General features: G+C 34.9%; 1 protein-coding gene across 1 annotated transcript in view; it reads right to left on the reverse strand.

Moving 5' to 3' along the window:
- The window catches only part of Wdfy3 (WD repeat and FYVE domain containing 3), a 240,963-nt gene that overhangs the window by 82,060 nt on the left and 135,517 nt on the right, over positions 1–23,386 (reverse strand). Inside the window, exons 19-28 of the mRNA XM_013020113.1 lie at positions 20,702–20,883; positions 18,536–18,767; positions 16,434–16,594; positions 14,658–14,769; positions 12,686–12,876; positions 10,543–10,695; positions 3,929–4,002; positions 3,676–3,837; positions 2,541–2,635; positions 234–354 (exon numbers count right to left, since the gene is read on the reverse strand). Coding sequence (XP_012875567.1) covers positions 234–354; positions 2,541–2,635; positions 3,676–3,837; positions 3,929–4,002; positions 10,543–10,695; positions 12,686–12,876; positions 14,658–14,769; positions 16,434–16,594; positions 18,536–18,767; positions 20,702–20,883 — 1,483 coding nt within the window. The remainder of the gene's footprint in view (positions 1–233; positions 355–2,540; positions 2,636–3,675; positions 3,838–3,928; positions 4,003–10,542; positions 10,696–12,685; positions 12,877–14,657; positions 14,770–16,433; positions 16,595–18,535; positions 18,768–20,701; positions 20,884–23,386) is intronic.

Raw genomic sequence — 23,386 nt, forward strand, 5'->3', positions numbered from 1 at the left:
CTGGACAAACTGGTATACACTTGTTAGTTCAGTTATGACTCAGCAATCAAAGTATCTAGACAACACAAGGAGCTGAGTTCAAACCTAGGCTGATAATTCTGCAAGAAACCTTTATCACTGAAGGCTGAACAAAGTCGTATACACTTGTTAGTTTAGTTATGGCTCAGCAATAAAAGTATCTAGACAATACAAGGAGGTGAGTTCAAACTAGTACTACAAAAAAAAAAACTTACTGCAAGTTAATGCTTGTTTTTTCTTTAGATGTATAAACTAGTTTTAGCAATATATCCAAAAGTCTGTTTCTCAAAAGTATAAGATTGGCAGATACAAGACTTCCAAATTCTTCTTCAGTTCCTGAAATGAAAATAAATACATTAAATAACCTTAGAAGATACACTAAGATAAAATTTTCAATGTGATTCTTTGATACTTCATAAAAAATAATATTTCAGTAATTTTTTTCTGTCTAAGTACTGTCTATTGAAGTGGCTAAGAAAGAGGGTCAGTTAAATTTCAAGGTTCTCTATAGCACATTTACATCAGGTATTATCTAAGTTCTATTTAACAGGAAGAAAGCTATCAATAAAGATCATAAGAAGAAAAATAATTACGACAGAATGTCAATTTCCAGACAGTTAATTTCTTGAAGGATACAGTTAATTTTCTTAAAGGATACAGTTTAATGTACCAGATTTAAAAAAAAAACCCACAGATGGGATAATATATAACACACTGAGGAAAGTCAGAATTACAGAGCACTGACTAGATGAAAAGGCATACAAATAGAGGTGAAACTGGAAAAGGCGGAAAGGCAAACAAGAGCTCAGTGGCTCTCAGGGACATGTCTTGGAAGCACAGGGCCAGGCATCAGAGTATCAGGCTGTGACGTTGTTCATAATCAGTAACTCTCTCTATGGTGAAACTGAGAAACTTCACTATGAGTTTATATACTTTTACTTGTTTGGGCCAAGGATCACTACTAACATTTAAATTGCATTTGTGCATTATGGACCTTCAGATTCACCAAAAGGAATTCAATATTCTTTCCTCTTCCAAGAGGCAGGATAATGGTAATTTCAGACTGCCTTATCAAAGGCCTACCCCTACCCTAGGGACCCAAACACTCATAAGAACAATAAAATATTGATAGAAATTCTTAGGTTTCTACCAACTATGCCTCCCCAAATTTTCAAAGCAGTATAAAATGATGTATTCTAGAATCAGTTTCTAGGTTTACATTTTTGCAACTCCCATTTTTGCTTTATTCCACACTGTGCCACTCATTCTTATTTGATTGGATTGTGGGTCAGTGTTCACCATTATTCAAGGCATTGCTTTTATTACATGTGTAATCTAAACATCATGCCTATTACTTGAAAGGGAAAAAAAATTCTGTCACTTTAGGTTTTGGGGATATATTATACCAATAATACAAATAAATAATAAATGTTATTCACTAACTAGAGTAATTTTTTTTATTTCCTGTATTATTTGATATGGCAAGAAAGTGATGACAAAACCAGTATACTTATTTTTGTTTATTAACAACATTTTTTAGTTATTTTTGTATTCTTACTGCAGTGTTCTAGACCAAAGAAGAGTTTACAACACTATAATGTGTAGTACAGAGGTATATTTTTCTCCAGAAAAATGTCAGTATTCACCTGGCTGAAAGCACCAGGATGTTGGAGGGAAAGTATAAAAAAAAAAAACTCTGAATTTAGTAAGTTCAGTAGTATGTAAGTATATACAAATGTACTAACTGAAACATGGTATATTCAAGGGAGAACTCAAATAGTGTAATTCCTTAGAAAGGCTAAGTCAGAGTTCAGAAAAATAAAGCACATGGAAGCAAGTAATTGAAAGAGATGAGGTGCATTCAAGGGGAAAAGGGTGTGCAAATGAAGATGAGAAGGGGAGATGCAGTCAATAATAAAATGTATTGCCTACAAAATTAAGAAAGTGTGTATACACTGTATTTATAAGCTGCTTTGTTAAATAGTACCCCTTTGTACAACTACTTAAAGATAGTAACTTATAACTATGAAATTGTTTTTTTATTACAGGTATATAAGATGATCTTAGTAAAGTGCTCTTTTTCCCAGTGACTACTAAATACTTAGCAGAAAAACAAAAATAACAGTAAAATGAAAATAACTGATTCTTAACCAGTATTGTTTCTGGAAATGTGTACTTTTAATTAAAGAAGTCCAATAATGTTTAAGTATATTAGAAGGGCTTGCCATTTAAAGGAACAATGATCTGAATGCTATAAAAATAAAATGTTGTTTAGGAAGCAAAATTCACATTCTATTAAATTTTGTAGGGAACATACATATCTACAAATTATGTAGATTTGACATAAGACAAACATCAGTGAAAGACCAAAAAATAAAAAATAAAGTAAGGAGGAAGTTATATAACAATATCATTGTTATATTACATAATATATATTATTCAGGCCAAATTTATATCAGAGAAGAACAGAACATAGTAATTAGTTAATCATTATCGTTTCCCAAATTCCAGGGTAAACTCACCAGTGTCAAGTTTCTCTTCATTATTTATTTCCATAACTACAAATTTCTCACAAACTGCAAAGGTTGGCAAAGTAGAAGAAATAAACTGTCCAAATCTTTAAATAAAGGAGTAAAAGAGGTTATCCAGCTTATTTTTCATTCTCTAATGCAACAAAATACAAAGGTGTAAAAAACAAAATAACACTTCTGATTTTAAGTTTTATGAACCTTTAGGTAATTGTATTTTGTTTGCTACCTTTTGAATAATTTCTGGTAATATTACGTATTACAATATTACATATAGTGTTTTTAAAATATGGGATAACTATAGGTCTTTGAAAGTATGAACTCTTTAATACAATAACCTAAATGATTTAAAAAATTAAAATGTGAAAACGTTTTGGTGATAAACCAAGCAAATCAATTAATTTATTCTAGGATCAATGCTAAATATATATGGGTAATATTACAATGCTCTAAAATCTGAAGCTGCAGCTTTAAATTCTACCAAGTTAAAAAACACATACATAGACACACAAATGATTTCAAGGTAGATGAATATAAAAGTTGGTGATTTACGAATGACACAGATTGGAGACTAGTCCACTGAGCACACTAATAAATAGGTATGATTTCATGATCCCTATGAGATGACATAAGAAGTGATGAAAACAATCAGTGTAATCAGTCCTCACTTAAGAAATATTTAAACAGATTTTTTTTCTAATCTACTTTTAGTTATGATGGGGATAAGAACATTTCTGGATGAACACATTCCATGAATAGGCCTTAAGCCACACTTCTTATTCCAGCAAAATAATATTCAAATAATATAAAATAATGAAGTATCACCACTTGTTTGAGAAGTGGTAAGGGACTGAACATTCCTATACTGAACATTTTTATGTTCAAGCCAATTAATGTCAATGGCTAATTATCACATCTTTTCCCACAAATATTATATTGTTCACTGGTAGCAACAATTGACTATTCTATAAACACAAGATACTAAGGTACTGCAAATCTTCTAGGCCATATCTTGAATAGTATTGACATTACAGGTGTTATACAGGCATAGGAACCATTTGCATCATCTCATTCATCTTCACCACGTGGTACTTTTAGTTAATAAAAAGACAAATGACATTCTCACTACCTGAGTAGATCATTGCTATTGGGGAAACCTTGTAACAAGAAGCTCAGCACATTACTAATAGCAGCAATGGTGGGCTGGGATAAGGACATGTCTCGCAGAGTCAGGAGCAACTTTGGGATCAACTGGAATTCTCTCATTAACTTGGCATTCTTTGAAGCTTCACTATAAAAGAAAAAAGATTTAATACGCTGTACTATCACCTTTATTTAAAAAAAAATAACAGAACCACTAATTATAGGGCATTAACTAGTACCTGGACTCTGTAAGCAGTTCAATGAAGTGCTCAAATAGGGAAAGATGAAGCTCATAGGGTGCATGTAGCCAGACCTATAAAGAAAACAAAGAACAAGGGGAAAGAGAAAGAGGGAGAAAAATGAGGGAGAGGGAAACAAGTTAGACAAAAAATTAATTACCAACCGTAACCCCTATGTACATCACCTTGACAATTAAAATATAATTTAAAACAACAACAACAAAAAAAACCCACAAAGAAGAGCAACAAGGTTAAAAATGCCCTGATGGAAAGGTTGAGCAAATACAGTTATTATAGTCAATGTACCTTATGTAAATATTGAACTACATAACTTGAGGGTAGGGATAGGAAGGGGAAAGATGTGAGATGGAAGGATGACAGTGATCAAGATGCACTGTATTCATAATCTGACTTCTGGAATTGAAATGTCTTTGTACAACTCTTAATAAAAATGAATAAAAAATATTTGGAAGTGGTGCTGTGGCTCAAGCAGTAGAGAGCTTGCCTTGAGCTAAAGAGCACAGGGACAGCGTCCAAGCCCAGAGTTCAAGCCCCATGACTAACCAAAAAAAAAGAAAAGAAAATAAAAAATATCAACAGGATATAATCACTTTCTTAAATTTACAAGTTTACAGAGCTTTTTAAAATAATTTTTTCATTTGGATATGTCTATATATTTACACAGTGGATTTTTATTCTCAAGCATAAAAAGTGCTGGTATGTAGATTGGTTACCATAAATAGGCCCCCAAAATGGAAGATAATGGAATTATCATGCTTTAAAAATCTATTATAATATGCTCCACATGTTTAAGAATGTACAAAAAAGATAAACATGATGAAAAAAGATATGCAAGACAAACAGCTAGTAACAAATTTTTGGACATGAATAAACAAGGTATCTAAAATGAACTGTAGGTGTGATTCAACAGCAGATCTAACAAGCATGGGGACCCTGAGTTAAAAATCCTGTTACTTTAAAAAAAAAAAGTAAATAAAATAGAAAATTTGCTAGATGGCACAGCCAATTAATCAATGCACAAAACTATTGATCACTGCATAAAATTTACTAAACATTATAAACTACCCAAAATGAAGCATAAAAATATAAGTGACCAGATAATGCACTACTGATTTATGAGACATCAAGCTATTTAAAATCTGTGCAATTGGTATCTAGAAAAGGAAAAGGGGCAGGAAAAATATTTGAAGAACTAATTGTTTAAAAAAATACGAATTTGTTGAAAAGGTCAATTCACAAATTAACAATCCCCAAAGGAGAAGAAAACAAAGAAAATCATGAAATGATGTTAAACTAGACTCATATTACAAGCAAAATTATCCTTTAAAAGGGAATGAAAAAAAAAGTTTTCATATGGGAAAATCTCCTTGGCTCCAAAAATACCTACCATGTGCTTTCTGAAATAATGAGGTTTGGGCATTAAGCTTTGAGTATCAATTTGAGGAATGGGTAATCTATTGCACACAAGATAGTCACATGTTAGATTTCAGTCAGAAATCTGAAACTACAGAAATCCACGATCTGAACATGTTACCAGATGATAAAAGGTTAAGGCTGGGATAGGTAGCTCTCTTTGTTCTCTCATAACCCAAAACTTTCTATTTATAATTAGTGTCCATTTCTTTATCTTTTCCGTTGTGATATAGTTGTCTATTTCTTTGTATTTCTCTTCTAGTGGATGAAATACTTGGAGGCATTCACTGTGTGTTTTATTTTCACATCCTTAGCAAATAATGAAGTGCTTGGTGTCAAAAATACCTACCATGTGTTTTCTGAAAGAATGAGGTTTGGGCATTAAACTTTGAGTATAAATTTGAGGAATGGCTTATCTATTCCACTGAAGATGAAATCTCTGGAAAATTATTGAAAGTGATATAATTATGCCTCTAAAAAAGAATGAGATCATCAAGCATCAAAATAGAAATAGCAATAAGAGACCTCCCATCTAAGAAAGGCCCAGGACTGGATAGATTTACAGCTGAATTCTACAAGGTCTTCAAAGCAGAACTCACACCAATACTCCTCCAACTCTTCAATGAAATTAACAGAGAAAGTTCACTACCAAACTCTTTCTATGAAGCTACCATAACCCTCCTCCCCAAACCAGGCAGGGACTCATCAGAGAAAAAGAACTATAGACCCATTTCTCTGACAAACATCGATGAAAAACTTCTCAACAAAATTTTGGCCAATTGACTTCAACAATTCACCCAAAAAATCATATACTACAATCAAACAGGATGGATTTCAGGGATGCAAAGCTGGTTCAATATATGCAAATCAATTAATACAATTCATCACATCAGCAAGAGCAAGGATAAGACCCACATAGTTATCACAATAGATGCAGAAAAAGCATTTGACAAGATCCAACACCCCTTCATGATGAAGGTTTTGGAAAAATTAGGAATCCATGGAACATTTCTCAATACAATAAAGGCTGTATATGACAAACCTTCAGCCAGCATTATACTTAATGGTGAAAATCTAAAGCCATTTCCTCTTAACTCAGGAATGAGACAAGATGTCCACTCTCTCTACTTCTCTTCAATTTAGTATTAGAATGCCTAGCTACAGCAATAAGACAAGATGCAAACAAAGGGGATCCAAATAGGGAAAGGTGAAGTAAAACTGTCCCTCTTTGCAGATGACATTATCTTGTATTTAAAGAATCCCTTGGACTCCATTCCCAAACTACTCAAGCTGATTCAAAACTTTGGCAAAGTAGCAGGGTATAAATTAACCCTCAAAAATCAATGGCTTTTCTGTATGCAAACAATGAGAAGAGCGTGGCTGAAATCAGGAAAGCAACTCCCCTTATAATAGCCCCAGAAAAAAATAAAATAATTAGGAATTACTTAACCAAAAAAGTGAAGGACCTCTATGATGAAAACTTTAAAAACCTGAAAAAGGAAATTAAAGCAGAACTTAGGAAGTGGAAAAACCTCCCACGCTCCTAGATCTGAAGGATCAACATTGTGAAAATGGCAATACTTCCCAAGGCTATCTACAAATCCAATGCGATACCTATCAATATTCCAACCTCATTCTTCAAGAAAATAGAAGAAGCAATCCAAAAATTCCTATGGAACAATAAAAGACCCAGAATAGCAAAAACGATCCTTAACAGAAAGAATAGTGCTGGAGGAATATCAATACCAAATTTCAAACTCTACTACAAAGCCATAGTAATCAAAACAGCTTGGTCCTGGCACAAGAACAGACCTGAGGACCAATGGAATAGAATTGAAGACCCAGAAATGAACCCACAGACCGATAGCCACCTAATCTTTGTTTGATAAGGAAGCTAAAAAAAAAAAAGAATGGAAGAAAGACAGCCTCTTTAGTAAATGGTGCTGGCAAAATTGGTTTAATACCTGTAGAAAACTACAGTTAGATCCTTATATATCACCCTGCAACAGAATAAACTCCAAATGGATAAAAAAAGAATCCTCAAAGTCAAAGCAGACACCCTGAAAACATCACAGGAAGGAAAAGGAGAAACCCTAGGTCTCCTAGGCACAGGCTGAAATTTTCTCAATAAGAAACCCAGAATCACAACAAAGAAAGGTTGGACAAATGGGATTGAATGAAGAGCTTCTGCATGGCAAAGGACATAGCTAGCAAGATCAGTAGAAAGCCCATGGATTGGAAGAAAATCTTCACTAGTAATACAACAGATAAAGGTCTCATATCTAAGATATACTTGAAACTCAAAAAATTAAATCCCCCAACAACAAATCCTCAAAGAAACAACTGCCCGATAAACAAGTGGGCTAAAGACTTAAGAGAAACTTCTCTGAAAAGGAAAGAAAGATGGCCAATAGACACATGAAGAAATACTCAACCTCTCTAGCCATAAAAGAAATGCAAATCGGGGCTGGGAAGGTGGCTCAGTGGTAGAGTGCTTGCCTTGCATGCATGAGGCCCTGGGTTTGATTCCTCAGCACCACATAAGCAGAAAGAGCTAGAAGTGGTGCTATGGCTCAAGTGGTAGAGCGCTAGCCTTGAGCTGAAGGGCTGAGGGACAGTGCCCAGGCCCAGAGTTCAGGCACCAAGACTGGCAAAAAAAAAGAAAAAAGAAAAGAAAAAAAGGAAGAAATGCAAATCAAAACAACATTGAGATTCCACTTCACCCCAGTTAGAATGGCTATAAACAAGAAATCTAGTAACAACAAATGCTGGAGGGAATATGGACAAAAGGGAACCCTACTGCACTGTTGGTGGGAGTGTAAACTTGTTCAACCACTTTGGAAAGCAGTATGGAGGGTCCTCAAAAGACTCCACATAGAGCTCCACTATGACCCAGCAATCCCACTTTTGGGCATTTACCCAAATGATCACAAACAAGACCATACTAAAGCTACCAGCACAACTATGTTTATTGCAGCATTATTTACCATAGCTAAGATATGGAACCAACCCAGATACCCCTCAGTAGATGAATGGATCAAGAAAATGTGGTATATATACACAATGGAATTCTATGTCTCCATCAGAAAGAATGACATAGCCCCATTTGTTAGGAAATGGAAGGACTTGGAAAAAATTATATTAAGTAAGCCAGGCCCATAGAAACATAGGTCCCATGGTTTCCCTTATTTACAATTACAGTATATGTCTGAAACAAACAGAAAGGTCAGATAAGATGAAGTTAAGTGAAATGAACCCCAATATAGGGACACAAGTGGGTTTTTCTTTCTTGCTATTGTTCCTAATATATTTATAACGTACCATGTGATTTTTTTTTGTTTCTTTGTATGTTCCTCCCCCACGGTATAACCTGTTTTCTCTATATCTGATGTCAGTGCTCTGAATCTTGTATATGTACTTCTCTAGCTTGGGGAAGGGAAGGGAAAAAACAAAATGTTTAAATAGAGATACAGGTTGACCCATTGAAACAATGAGATGTACAAGACAGTATGTTGAAAAATGAACTTTACAATTTAGATGGGGAGGGGGGAATGTAGTTGTAGAGGTGAGAGGAAAGGAATGGTAGGGGAAAAACAATGGATGAGGTAACTATGTAATCATTACCTTGCTCATATAACTCCTCTGTACAGTATTTTTACAATAAAAATGTATTTAAAAAATAAAAACAGATTCATTCAAAAACGAAAAAAAATGAGATCACAGTAGACAGTATGGCCTTGGGAAAGGAAGAAAGAGTTGACTGCTATCCTAATGGGTAGAAGAGAACAGATTAAGGGCTTGGATTTGGATGTAGCAGAAGCAGAAAAAGGGAGACTACCTTGTAAAATTATGATCTCTGTGATATAATGTCAGAATGTTAATAGATGGAGAGAAAGAAGGAAGCTGACTTTATAATTTTAAGCCTTGGGAATGGTGGTGCTATGAATAGAAACAGAAAAGTTAGAAGGAAGAGCTAATTTCAGAAGGGATCTTAAAAGTATATTTAAGGTATTGCTGGGACATGAAAGTGAAAATGTTAAGCAAAAAGTTAGAAATAAGTCTGGAATTCAGATGTCAAATTAGAGATTTAGATGTGAAGGTTAACTTCATAGAGATCGGCTGCAGGATTAGGTGATATGCTAAAGGAAATCAAACAATAAAGGAAAAATGAAGATGGACATTTTTATATAAAATAAATAAACTTTCATAGCCAGAACTCTATTGTAAAAGTTGCAAGAAGGGCACAAGAACCAGGACAATGAAGTTGGAAAGCTGGTGAGAAATTACATGAGTTGTAAGAAGGAAAGCAAAACCTCAAATTTCACTGAGAGCTGTGACTAATGAGAACTGAGTTCAGGCAGTCAAGTTTTATTTAGAAGAAAGCTGTGAATAAGCTCTAAAAACAGACTTTCAGTAAAGCAAATTGGTGTACAAAAACTCTTTGCTGAGGATTCAATATCTGACCAAATATTGGCTAGAAAAGAACTAGGAGTTGGAGTCTAGTATCCAAGTTGCAAAACAAGAGGTGTACTCTTCTGTATGGTAAGAGGACAAAGATGAAGACAGACATAATATCTACTATATTTGTAAAGCCTCATGGTACTGTTTCCCAGAAGTATAAGCATGAACTTAGAATATGACTAATACATAAAGTGGTGTGATAAGAGGTCAAATGGGAAAGGCTATTAGCACAGGGAACCAAAAGAGGACAAGGTGGGAGCTACTACTTGTGGAAAACAAGACAGAAATGCCGATCTTTTTATTTTGACAAAAATAAAAAGCACCCCAAATTACAAAATTTATTATAGAATATTTTCAACCAAAATTGCATGATGAAAATCTTTGCCTCCCACAATGCCAGTCACAGGAATGAATTTGCAGTTGAGCTCTCTGGAATATATTGTTTATTTTTATTTTTGGTAATGGGGCTTGAACTCTGGGACCCGGGAGCTGTCCCTCAGCTCTTCAGCTCAAGATAAGTGCTCTACCACTTGAGCCACAGTGCCACTTCCTATGGAATATATTTGGAGGGAAGAAAACCTACCATTACCCTATTTTCTGCACTTTGCTAAATGGTAAGTGAAACTTTAAATTCATTTAGAAATAAAATAGTAAACGTATCATATGGACAAAGAAAGGCTTCATCAACTATATATTACCAGTTAAGAGTATATACATACTTCAAAATCACAAAGAAGGTCTTGGAAAGCAGTTGAGTTTGGTATAATGGAGGTCTCGTGTCCACTATCGACTGTTCCCACCAAGGAAAAAGTTAGATGGAGGATGTGGCTGTTCAGAAGAGAACGTTTCTTCTTAAGCAGCATTGCCAGCAACTAGGAGAAAGCAATACTAAATGTCCGTTGATGAATAATTACAAAAAATACACACACACATACATACACATAGAAAATCCTATGCAGAAAAATTCTTGAGACTTCTAAATTGATTTGTAAATTTTGTTTTCTTAACGACAAAGTTATCCTATCATCCTATTAAAATACTCATATGGGGCTGGGAAGGTGGCTCAGTGGTAAGAGTGCTTGCCTTGTATGCATGAAGCCCTGGGTTCGATTCCTCAGCACTACATAAGCAGAAAAAGCCAGAAGTGGCACTGTGGCTAAGTGGCAGAGTGCTAACCTTGAGCTGAATTGCTGAGGGACAGTGTCCAGGCCCAGAGTTCAGGCCCCACGACTGACAAAAAATAAATAAATAAATAAATAAAGTAAAATACTCATAGTTGTTATTATTCACTTCCATACTTTTTCTCTATACAGGGAAAATTTTTTGCATTATATTTTACATAATTATGATTTCAAGAGGCTGCATGGTATTCTACAAGATGGTTATAGTACAATTAGTCACTGTGATATAGTTGGTACATTTAGATTGTTCGTCTTTTTTCATGGGAAAAAAACTTCAATGGCCACTTTGAAAATGTTTAAAAACAAAGCCCTATTAAATCTATACAATCTTGCACCATGAACTGTATCTTCATTAAGGTACAGAAGGCATTTGTATTTTGTTTACAGAAAGAGGTTGGAGTTTGATTTAAGATGCCCCCAGGGGGGGCTTTGGCCAATTGCTACATCCCTAAGTCACTGAGCTAATCAAGGAATTAATCCTTGATCGATTCATAATACAATGGCATTATTGGGATGTGGGAGACTGGAAAGATACTTTTCGTCCATGGTTCCTTCCTCTCCTGCCCTTTTTCTTTCTGCTTCTTGGTAGTATGAGATAAACACTGTGTACACACAAATTCTAGCTGCACTGAGGTTCTGCATCTACTAGAACCTCATAGTAAGGGAGTAAGCACTGAAGCTTTGGTACCATGAGACTAATAAATCCTTCCTCCTCTTAAATTGTCTCTCTCAGGTGTCTGTCATAGTGATTTACAAAACAACTAACAGAGGGATTTCATATTGCTTGCTCCAAATTGCAAAAATAACATTCACATTAAATCTGGTATAGGCCTTATACATATAAATACTGCACATCTGTAATTTCACATGAATTTTCAGGAATAGAGATGGCACACTTATTCTGTAGGGTTCACATCTGAGGATGAAAGGGAAGTAAAGAAAGATACTACGGTGTGAAGTGGAAGGGAACACAGGATGGGAGAACCTGCTTAGATCACTGACCTGGCTGTCTTGTGAATATGGAGCTAATGTCACCCTACTTCTTTTCATTCCCCTAGCTACAAAGAAAAGCAACATCCAAATACTTAAATCATTAACTTGAACATACAGCTGGATATATTATCCATGGGATCTATATCCACAAATTCTAATGTACATCCAAAACATTTTGGTAAAAAATTATGGAAAGACTTTTTTGTTGTCATTTTCTCCAAACAACAGAGTATAACAACTGAATATAGCAGTTTAACAAGTGCACATAGCATTTACACTGTCCCAGTATCATAAATAACAATTTAAACCATACAGTGCAATGTGCTTAAGTGATACACAAAAATTATCCCTTTTCATTTGAGACTTGAGTATGCATAGATTTTGCTATCTAGAATGAATTCCCAATGGATAACAAGAGACAACTGTATATTCCAATATTTCAAAGCTGTACTGACGTGATATAGCCAAATTCAAGGATGTAGCAAAACCGGATGAGAAAGAAAAGGGATAAACTAAAATAAACTACTCATATTTTTCACCTGATGTTACTTTTCATAAAAAAACGACTTGTTTTGAAATGATCTGAAGAATATAATTTCTTCCAGAGTTTTGAGAAAACAGGAATAATCAAAAGTAGAATATCTAAGTTAAGTGAAGAAAAGCTTACAAACCTGATAAGGTTACAAACCTGATAACCCTTGATTCTCTCCATTTCTTTGCTGGCTAGTGGGTTACTCTTGACCACACAAACCAGGGCCTTGACTGCTGCATATAACCCTTCCACATCAGAGGCCATGGCTACGAGGCCCAGGATGGCCGCAGCTCCACCAATGTACTGCAAAGTAGTGGCAACAGGCTTGGGGACAAATGTTCTCACTCCTAATTAAAAGATAGTAAAAAATAATTAAGATAAATTCCCCATGGGAATAAGAAATGAGTAACTCAATACCCTATTTGTAATCATAAATTTTATTTTATAAAAATCTTATGTACTGAAATAAGAATTCTAAACAAAAGTTAAAGGTAGAGTTTAAGAGAAAAATATGCATATGCATATTCCTAGAGAGGAGGCAGGAGAAAAAGACAATAGTGATCTGGGTTTATAGAAAGACTCATGTTTTGAAACACTCGCTGCCAGCAACAGAAGACTCAGTATAGAGCTCTTTGGAAGTAACTAAGGTAAGTGAGAGTGGCTTCACTAGGAAACTGATTCACTTGCCTACTGATAGAGACTGTTTTAAAACTATAAATCTAGTTGGGGGAAGACTGTCCTCCCAGCTGTCTGTGAAGCAGAGATGGGAGGATTACTTGAGACTAGATTTTTAAGACCAGCTTTGAGTAACATAGGGAGACCTTGCCTCAAAAAAAAAAAAGAAAGAAAAAAGGAAAAAGAAAAGCACTTAGATACACATAATATGTGTATATAAATATCCATTTTATATTTCTATGTAATTTGTAGCATTTGTAGTATTTTTTTTATCTATTGTAGCACTGGATTTTCACATGTATCTTTCTAGATAATTATAGGTAAAAAAAACTAACAAATAAAACCCTGAAGTTGACAGAGCTTAAATGAATGGCCAATGTCACAGTAGCAGAGGAGGTAGTAGAACTTAGATCTACAAGCTCTCACTCCCTGTTTTCCACTACTTTACTGCTGTTATGATTTAGCAAAGAATATAAAACAGAAAATATCTGCTGAATTGAATAAAGAAAAACATTATGTGCTTTAACATCAAGAAAACTGTTTAACAATGCAATGTTATCAGGTACAAAGTCAAAGTTAAAAACCTGAATGTCATTGAGATAAAAAGCATCTTTGCTGGTAAAAAAAATGGGCCAGCAAAACAGTAATGTTTTATTAATCTAAAAAGGAACCAATAGAATATACTTATTTTTATGTGAGATAAAATAATTACTGATTTTGAATTTTGGTAGTAACATTGTATTACACCTCAGTATCCTACTTAATTAAAAAAAATACCGCTTTATTGGTGTATGCATACCATTCTGGGACTTGAACTCAGGGCCTGGGTGCTTTCCCTGATATTTTTTTGCTCAAGGCTAGGGTTCTACCACTTGAGCCAGAGCTCCACTTGGAACTGTTTTATAGTAGTTTACTGAAGATAAGAGTGTCACTGGTTTTCCTTCCTGGGCTGGCTTCAAACTGCAAGTTTAGCCTCCTGAGTAGCTAAGATTGCAGGCAAGAGCTACTGGTACCCAGCTCAATTCTTTTTAATAAGAGAGTATGTATAAGGCTCTGCAGGATGGCTACTATCTGTAACCTTTTATTATAGCTAGATTTAGTGTTTAGGTACAGAATTTCTATTTTTACCTCACTTCTACATTAAAAGAACACTTCTGCAAAACCACTGCTAAATCAAACCATGAAATAAGCAACAATATTTTTTTCTATTTTAATATCTCTTTTAATGTGGCCATTTGAAATTTACTGATGAATAACCTAGAAGTATGTGGTCAATGCTCACCATTGTTAACAAGAGTTAAATATTAATGAGAAGACTACAAATTTTAAAGTTGACTAGAACCTGAGATATGTCAAATTCAAACATGAACTTAAGTACTAACTCCTTAAGTGAGGAAAGTAAATGTAAATGTGAAGGTAAACACAGAAGTTTGAAATAATAGACCCGACTCACCCAAGTATCCAATCAGTGTAGCCCCAATGCTCCTTGCAGGTCCATTAAGATGGCCTGCTGCATTGTGGATCAACTTCACAGGAGTGGCATTCTCGTGGGAAGAAATGCCTAACTGAAAATAGAAAAGAAAAGCAATGTAATTACAGAAGCACAGCCTGAGTGTGCTCATTAGATACTCACCGGACAGTATGCTAAAAATGAACTATACAACCTGTGGGTGGGATAGGAGGGGAAAACTAGGAGAGAGTGAGGGAAGGGGTCACATTGTCCAAAAGGAAACGTACTCTTTATCTGACTTATGTAACTCTATTCCTATTGCAATACTTAAAATAGTAACATTCATTTTATTAAAGAGCTCATACTTCTAGAGTAGGAAATTCACAGAAATAACTTAAATACAATACAATCAACTGAGGGAGAGATGACAGAGAATCTTGAGCCCAAGGGGGTCTTTTTGAATGGAATCTGTCATAGATTGAAGGCTTTCCTTTTTAAGTGCCTCATAATACTCCTGGTTAGTGGCAATCCTGTTAGCTACAAATCTATCCAAATTATCTGTTTCTAGATAAACATGCCTATATAAAGGAAACATCAAGCACACACAAAAGAATCTTTGTACCAGAATGTAAGAAACATAAAGGTGGGAACAAATGGTATCTAGTACATTGTAGGTAATCCGTAACAAAGTAGCTTCAAGACAGGCTTAGTGATGGAAATAATTAACAACAGCAATTGTGTTCTTTACTGATAGAAAGAGCACCCAGGCCTGAGTTCAAGCCCCACAACCAATGAAAACAAAACAAGAACAAAACCTAAAAGATGATTATTGTAAGAATCTTTTAAAAAAGAAAATTCAACAGAAAAATATATTAAAAAAATAATTGCAAAAAGTTCCTTAAGTTTAGTGAAAGATGTAAAATTTCAAGGAGAGGTTTATGGAATTCTAGTATTATAAAAATGTTCGAAGGGGCTGAGCTTATCATAATCAGATTCTGAAGATCAAAGATGCAAAGAAAAATTTGATAGCAGCCACAGAACACTTAAGATAAAACACTAACGAACAACATAAAAAATTGTAAGATAATACAATAAGGAAACAGAAATACATAAATAAAGTAATGAAAAGGAACATTTGGTTGCAGACTACACCAAGAAACTGATCACTCAAGGATGAAGATGGCCTTCTGTGGTTGCTGTCTCAAACTGTATTAAATCAACATTCATTATACAATAGACCAAAGATTCCTAATACAACATAGATCTCATTGGTTTGGGCAGGGTTAGACTCCACTGAGAGGAGAGTCTATTTTCTTGCCTTTTTCAGTTTCTCAGCAACTTGCTTTCTTTGGCTTATGGCCTCTGGCTTCATCTTCAAAGCCAGCCACAGCATCCTCTCAACACAGGGAATAACTCTGACCTATTCTTTTACATTAGTCTTCAACTGTTAAGCATGCATATGCTCATCTGAATGGTTGATGTAATTTTCCTATTTCAACTTCACATGGTTAGGGACTTTAATTGAACATGCAACCTAAATTCTCCGTTGTACATAAAGTAACATTTTCAGGCTACAGGAATTAGAACACAAGATACATTTAAGGATTCAGTATGTTGAATATATTGATTGAAATTCTCAATCAATAAATTTTTAAGTAAAAATTAACAATCCACAAAAGGCACTATTTTCAGCAACTACTCAGACTTTTGTGGTAACCCATGAGACCCTGAAATCCCAAGAGAATTAAGTATAGCTTATAGGGAAATCATTCTGCTTACCTGTTTGGCAATGGCTTTGCTATCCAACTTGTTATACACTTTCCGGATTCTCGCCACTGTTAGGGAGGATACAGAGAGTGCATAGAGGCCAAATGATACCTTTTCCTCCGGAACCAATGACACAGGAGATGGGATAATACCTTCAGATTTTGCATCTTTACCTTCAAAAGAGAATCATTTTTCTCAAAATTGTAATTCTTCCCATTTTAATACAATTTTTATTATATAATAAATTTTTTATTATATAATACAATTATGACTATTAGTTTGGTGGTATGGGGATTGAATTCAAGGCTTCATGTTTCCTAGGCAGGTATTCTACCACTTGAGCCACACCTGAGGCCCACCTGCTTCCCTTATTTTTGCTTTGGTTATTTTTCAGATAGCGTTCTTGTTTTTGCTGAAAAGGTCTGGACTACAATCTTCCTACCTACAGCTTTGCACATACTCATAAACAAATGACATAGTCTACTCTTCAAGGCTTAAATGTTGACATGGCTTTTGCTTTTTGTTGTTGTTATCGGTCATGGGACTTGAATTTGGGGCCTGAGCTCTTTTTTGCTCAAGGCTAGCACACTACCACCTTGATCCACAGTTCTACTTCCAGTTTTCTAGTGGTTAACTGGAGATAAGAGTATTAGAGACTTTCCTGCCTGGGCTGGCTATGAACCACAATCCTCAGATCTCAGCCTCCTGAGTAGCTAGGATTACAAGCATGAGCCACCAGCACCTGGCTCTTTGCTAACCTTTTGCCTGGGTTGATAAATCACAATCCTTCCAAGCACCTGAGATTACAGGAGTGAGCTACAGGCTCTGCTTCTTTGCAACATCTTTACTTGGATGAACCTGAACTTTTTTTTAAGGTACAATATGGGAACTCAATTTAAAAACTATACTGAATTTTCAGGTCTATTTCTTTAATTAGGATACAGGAATATAGATTATAGGACATAAATCTAGTCATAGATAATTACGTTCTATGTTTTACTCTTAGAATACTTATAGAAAAAGGGTTTTTTTGCTATCTAATAATCACAAAACACTGTCACATTCCATGTTTACTCTTAAAAGAAGAAAAAAGCATTTTATCTGATATCTAACAATCAATAAATGCAAAGGAGAAAGGAAATGAAAATGTGCAGAAGCCCACAAGCCTGGCAGTGCTGGGTCCTCTTCCCAAATATGGAGGCAAGAGCCTTCATTTATGCCTCTCCATACTCTCTGTACAACATAGCACAGTAGTAAACAGCTTTAGAACAAGATTGCCAAACCTGAATCCTGTTATCATTTAACATACATCTCTGTGCCTTAGTTTTCTCATCTATGAAATGGGATGATAATGACAATCCAACACACAATGTTTACAGATAAACAAACATACCTGAAGGGCTCAGAGGAAATACATGTTTCATGCATATTAACTTATTTAGAATGTAGCAGTCAAGAACAATGAATTAAGTGGCATATTAATAATCTGTTTACTGATGTTCACAATATACTTGTGCAAAGGGATCTCCCAAGAATAAAGATATGATTTTGAGGGGTACTATAAAGGAATCAAGGCTAAGTTATCAGTTCCCTTGATTTTATATTTCTTCTGGGAGAAAAGATTCTTAAAAATAAACTACAGGAATAAAAGGATGAGGAATAATGATGTTGGTAGGTCTAATCTTGAGACTATAAGTGTGGTTCCTGGACCCATTCATTCTTCTTTAACAAGAATATCTATACTTTATATAGCTTTGTATAATGGTATGAACTACAGAAAGAGTACAGGGTTGAGAGTATATCTACCTACATCTTCATCCACTAAGATAACATTGATAATTAGTGATCAGTTAAGAATCAGAAAAGTACAGTATTATCAGGGGAAGAGAATATTTCTCTCTCTCTGCTGAGATTAAACTTAGCTCTTCACACATTAGTTAAGTGTTGTACACTAAGCTCTACCCTTGAGCCAAGGGGAACATTTTAAATGTTGGAATGTGGTTAATAATAATATCATGAAGAGTAGTATTAGAGAAAACCCTACACACACATATACAAGCACATACACCCTATGTTACAAAAGTAACTTAGAGAACTAAAAGTAAGTTACTTACATGGCATGCATACAGCCTGAAAGCTTCCAACATAATTTGGTCCAAGTTCATAAATGGAAGTAACACTTGAAGGAGGTAAAACTTCTTCTAGAAAATGGGTGGGTCCCAGTCGCCAAACCAATGAAGCAATCTGGCGTTGAGCAGGTGGAGTACCAATGTAGGCATAGACTGTGCTCACCACTGGGGGGTTCACAGAGCCTGACCCCCCTGGAGTACTATGAACATAATGAAGCTAGAGAGAAGACACACAAGGCGTGAGTTATGGAAAACTAGCAGGAAACTGCTTCAACATGTACATTTTCATTATTCCAAGTCCACATAACTTTACAAATGTAAAAAACCAGGCTGAGAAACTGAAGGTTAAGATTCAAAGATCAGTAACTGGACACTGAATATGGTAAAGATTATACAATTCTTTGTAAATGACTACTAGAAATTGCCAAAATTAAATAAAGAAAAAATGTCACTGCTTGGTTGTTTCCATAACAATAACGCTCCTCTGAAATTTTAGAGTTGTTATAAAACAAGAGACCTCTGCACAATGGAACTCACTCAGGTAGTCCTGAGGTGAGTTCAATAAGATTATTTATGAAAGTGTCTCCTAGGGGCAAAGTACAATAAAAATGTCAAAGAATCTAGAAAAATGGACTTGATTAATATGCTTATACTTTAATATTAACCACTGCTAACAGATTCTCAGGCTTGGAATCGTATTTCTGTTTATTGACAAGGTAACTAACTTAATTAATATGATGTTAATAAATAAGTAAATAAATAGGGTAGAAGGAAATAGTTACATCCATCAATTAATGGAATCGGGACATTTCCACTGATTGTTTTGTCATTTTAGCTTCCTATTCCATCTATTAACACATATATAAACACATATATATATTAAAGAATAGTCTATAATGATGTTAGTAATATGATCATGAAAATCAAGATATGTATACTATTCCATGACTGCTCACAAGATAGTGATGATAATGTAAACATTTAAAAAATCAATTCTTCCATAATTGAGATTCCTTCTTTCCTAACAAGAAGAAGTAATCTGATAGAGAATCAGTAAATTTATTCCAAAAAAATCATGTATCCAAAGAAATCAGTGACTAATTTCAGTAGGTATGTTTCATGGTACACCATACTGAAATAATGTTATAATAAAACATTATCAAAAAGGAAATGTAGGGGCTGGGAAGGTGGCTCAGTTGTAGAGCTCTTGCCTTGCATGCATGAGGCCCTGGGTTCAATTCCTCAGCACTAACATAAGCAAAAAGAAAAAAGCTGGAAGTGGCGCTGTGTCTCAAGTGGTAGAGCGCTACCCTTGAGCTGAAGAGCTGAGGGACAGTGCCCAGGCCTAGAGTTCAGGCCCCACGACTGGACACTCCCCCCCAAAAGGAAATGTACTCAAAGAAGTTGCTATTTTCACACAACAGGACAAATTTTACTGTAATTATTCTTTGAAGCAATATCACTGTATGCTAGATGCTATTTTTCAGAAGTTAAAAGAATTTTAAGAGCTTGCTCGCAGAGTTTTGTCCTAAGTATAGATTAAAAGTATCCCTATCCAAAATGCTTGCAATCTAAGTGTTTCAGATTTCAGAAAATTTCAATTTTAGAGTATCTGCAAACCCTTTACTGATTAAACATTTCTAATCTGAGAATCTGAAATTTAAAATGCTAATTTTTTGACCATTATATTGGTACTCAAATTGGATTAAGTTTTGAGCATTTGGAGTTTTGATTAACTTATGGTAACAGTTTCTGATTCAGAATTTTACTTAATTCTTGGTTTCTTTAACTCTTCTGAATACTATAGTATGGAACTGTAACATTTGTTACAATGACAAGACTGTATATTCATAGTTTTCTTCAGTCTTTTAGCTCAAGTGTTTATTGTATATTGTGAAAAATAACATAGTTCAAATCTTGACACAGTAACTTCTTTAGGACCGCAGAACCCCTCCTTTCTATTCTAGTTTAATAAGGTAAACTGAACAGGCCAATCATATGACTCTAAAAAGTTGTTTAAATGAGTACTAAAGGTCAGCCTACAATTAAGGTTCTAACTTTAAAATTATTCCTACAAAATATACACATGCACGCACACACCTTCTAAAGCTTCCTTGCATACTAGGTATATTCACAAGTGCCAATGCTTACCTTTACTGTGCTAACCAGCTGTCCATCAAGGTAGAGGGCTGCAGTGCTGTTTTTCAGCATGCCTTTGCTCATCACCAGAACCAGATGATGCCACTGCCCCTCGACTATAAGCTCTCCACATCGAAAGCGAGCACAGCATGGGAGAATCTCATAAAAAGAAGATTCTTCACTAAAATCATCAACTAAAGGGGAATGATGAAAAAAATGTTTATCAATTATCATCTCTATTCTGACAATTAGTTACATTTAGATTAGCTGCTTTTAACATTATGTTAAAAAGAAAATGATACAAATGAACTACCCTATTTATTCAATAACCACATATGTAGCCACAAGTAATACGTAGGGTATGTTTGTTTGCATCTGCTCAGGGGTATCCTTATAACCAAACAGATATACTAGGTAATGAGTAAAAGATAAGACAGACAATGAAGTTATCATAAAAAATTAAAAATACAGGTCGATACCCAAACTAAACAAGTAGAACTATGTTAAGCTGAAATTCTGCAAGTCAAAGGAAATAATTAGCACAAAAAAGGCAACTTATGAAATGAAATTAAAAAAGTATGTGCAAACCATACACAGACAACTCAAACAGTGAAGAGGGCTAGGGGCATGGCTCAAGTGGAAGAGAGCCTTCCTTACAAATGCAAAGCATTGAGTTCAACCCCCAATACTAAGAAAAACAAAAACCAAACAAAAAACAAATAAATTTGAATAGACAGATACTTTAAAAGATGCTGAACACCACCAATCAAGAAAATGAGACCAAACTTGAAGGAAATACGAACTCATACTTGTCAAGGCAATTGTTATGAAATAGAAAGCAAAGGACTGAGTATGACTCTAGTAGTAAATAAAGCTCCTGCCTAGCAAGCATGAGACCTTGGATTCAAATTCCAGTATCACAAAACAATAACAACAAAAATCATAATCTCTGTTCCCTGTTGGTGGAAATGCAAGATACTACAACCACTATAGAAACCAATGTAGAAGGGCTAGTACATGCCTATGATCCAAGCACTTGGGAGGCCAAGGTAGATGCATTTCCACTTAGAGGCCAGCCTGTGCCAAACAGCAAGACCCTGTTTCAAAAAACCAAAACAAAAAAAATCACAACAAACAAACATTCTGGAGATTCCTCAACAAACTGAAAATAGAACTGCCATGTGAAGCAGTAATTCCAAAGCTGGACAGTTTTCCCACAAAGCTGTCATTATGATCCCAAATATTACATTGCTCCTCTGACCAGTAGATGAAGAGAAAAAGAATATGTGGCATAGACATATTATAGCATACCATTCAGTATTTTTAAAAGGCATAAGCTACAATATGTGACCACAAGGGCGAATCTTTAGGGCCTTATGCTAGGTGAAAGAAATCATTTATACAGAAGTACAGACTCATGATTCCACTTATATAAACTTCCCAAAGTAGTCAAACTGTGGGAATGGAATGTTAGCTGCCAAGGACTAGGGGAAAGAAGAAATGCAGAAATACAAATCAAATCAATAAACATAAAAATCTCAGTCAAGCAAGATGAAAAGCTCTGTACTATACAATACTGTACTTATACAAAGTTAACAGTATTGTAAGAAAACACAAAGTGAAACCTCAATGAGATCTTATCTGATGTATACACCTGAAGTATAAAAAGAGCAGGCATTTGCTGCTCATTTTTTAGCTGTACTGCCCAGAACCCTTACTGACACCAGCTGGCAGAGAAGATGTGGTGCAAGTCATAGCTAATCCAACTTTCTGCTTCCACAGATAACTTGTCTCATATACATGAAGATATTCTCATCTGCTAACTTACAAAATCACTTTCTAACTAGTCTAGCTTCTCACTACCGTCTGGTATGTCGCTAGACATATGTTGACAAGAAATAATGGGTTTATACTATTAATATTAATTTTAAGCTAATAAAAGTAACTTGCTATATTTTTTAGTGGTTCTGGGAATCAAACCCACATGCTACATAAATGAACCACATCCCCATTCCTTCTATCTGAGTATTCACAGGGGCAAGGCAGCAGTGAGAAAGTTAATATTAAAAACTCACTAAGACAAACAAGAGCTAATGAACAAAGCAGACCAACCATTTCTCCAACCATTTCTTCAATACAAAGGAATACAATATACTTGAAAACAGATATAAATTACATGGAGAAGGAACAAGTAAACTACTGATTTCTACTTATAGAATATTAATGTATTTGTCTATGCTGAAATGCCAAGGTTATATATCTTAAAATGAAAATTCAGAATATATTTCTGTTGATAAGTTAAGATTATTATATGGGTAGAATCTTATCAATAATGTTAAAATGGGAAGAGGACTGAATAACCAGATAGAAAATTAGGGCCAAAGAATCCTGAAAGCTCTTGAGTTATGGACCATGAGATGTGGGTAAGAAGGTAAACAATTGGGCTAAAGGGATAGTACAGTTATTGAGACACAAATTGATGATTGTTTTTCCCCATGAAGAACAGATTCAATCTAAAATCCAAAGGTGAATCTTGAGTGAATATTATTTTTAAGGGAAAGATGCAAGAGAAAGCTAATAAGGGAGACTACAAAAGAGAAGTTAGAGGGGCTGGGAAGGTGGCTCAGTGGTAGAGCGCTTGCCTTGCATGCATGAGGCCCTGGGTTCGATTCCTCAGCACCACATAAGCAAAAAGAA

Source organism: Dipodomys ordii, unplaced genomic scaffold, assembly GCF_000151885.1.
Source record: "Dipodomys ordii isolate 6190 unplaced genomic scaffold, Dord_2.0 Scaffold49, whole genome shotgun sequence".
Lineage (NCBI taxonomy): Eukaryota > Metazoa > Chordata > Mammalia > Rodentia > Heteromyidae > Dipodomys > Dipodomys ordii.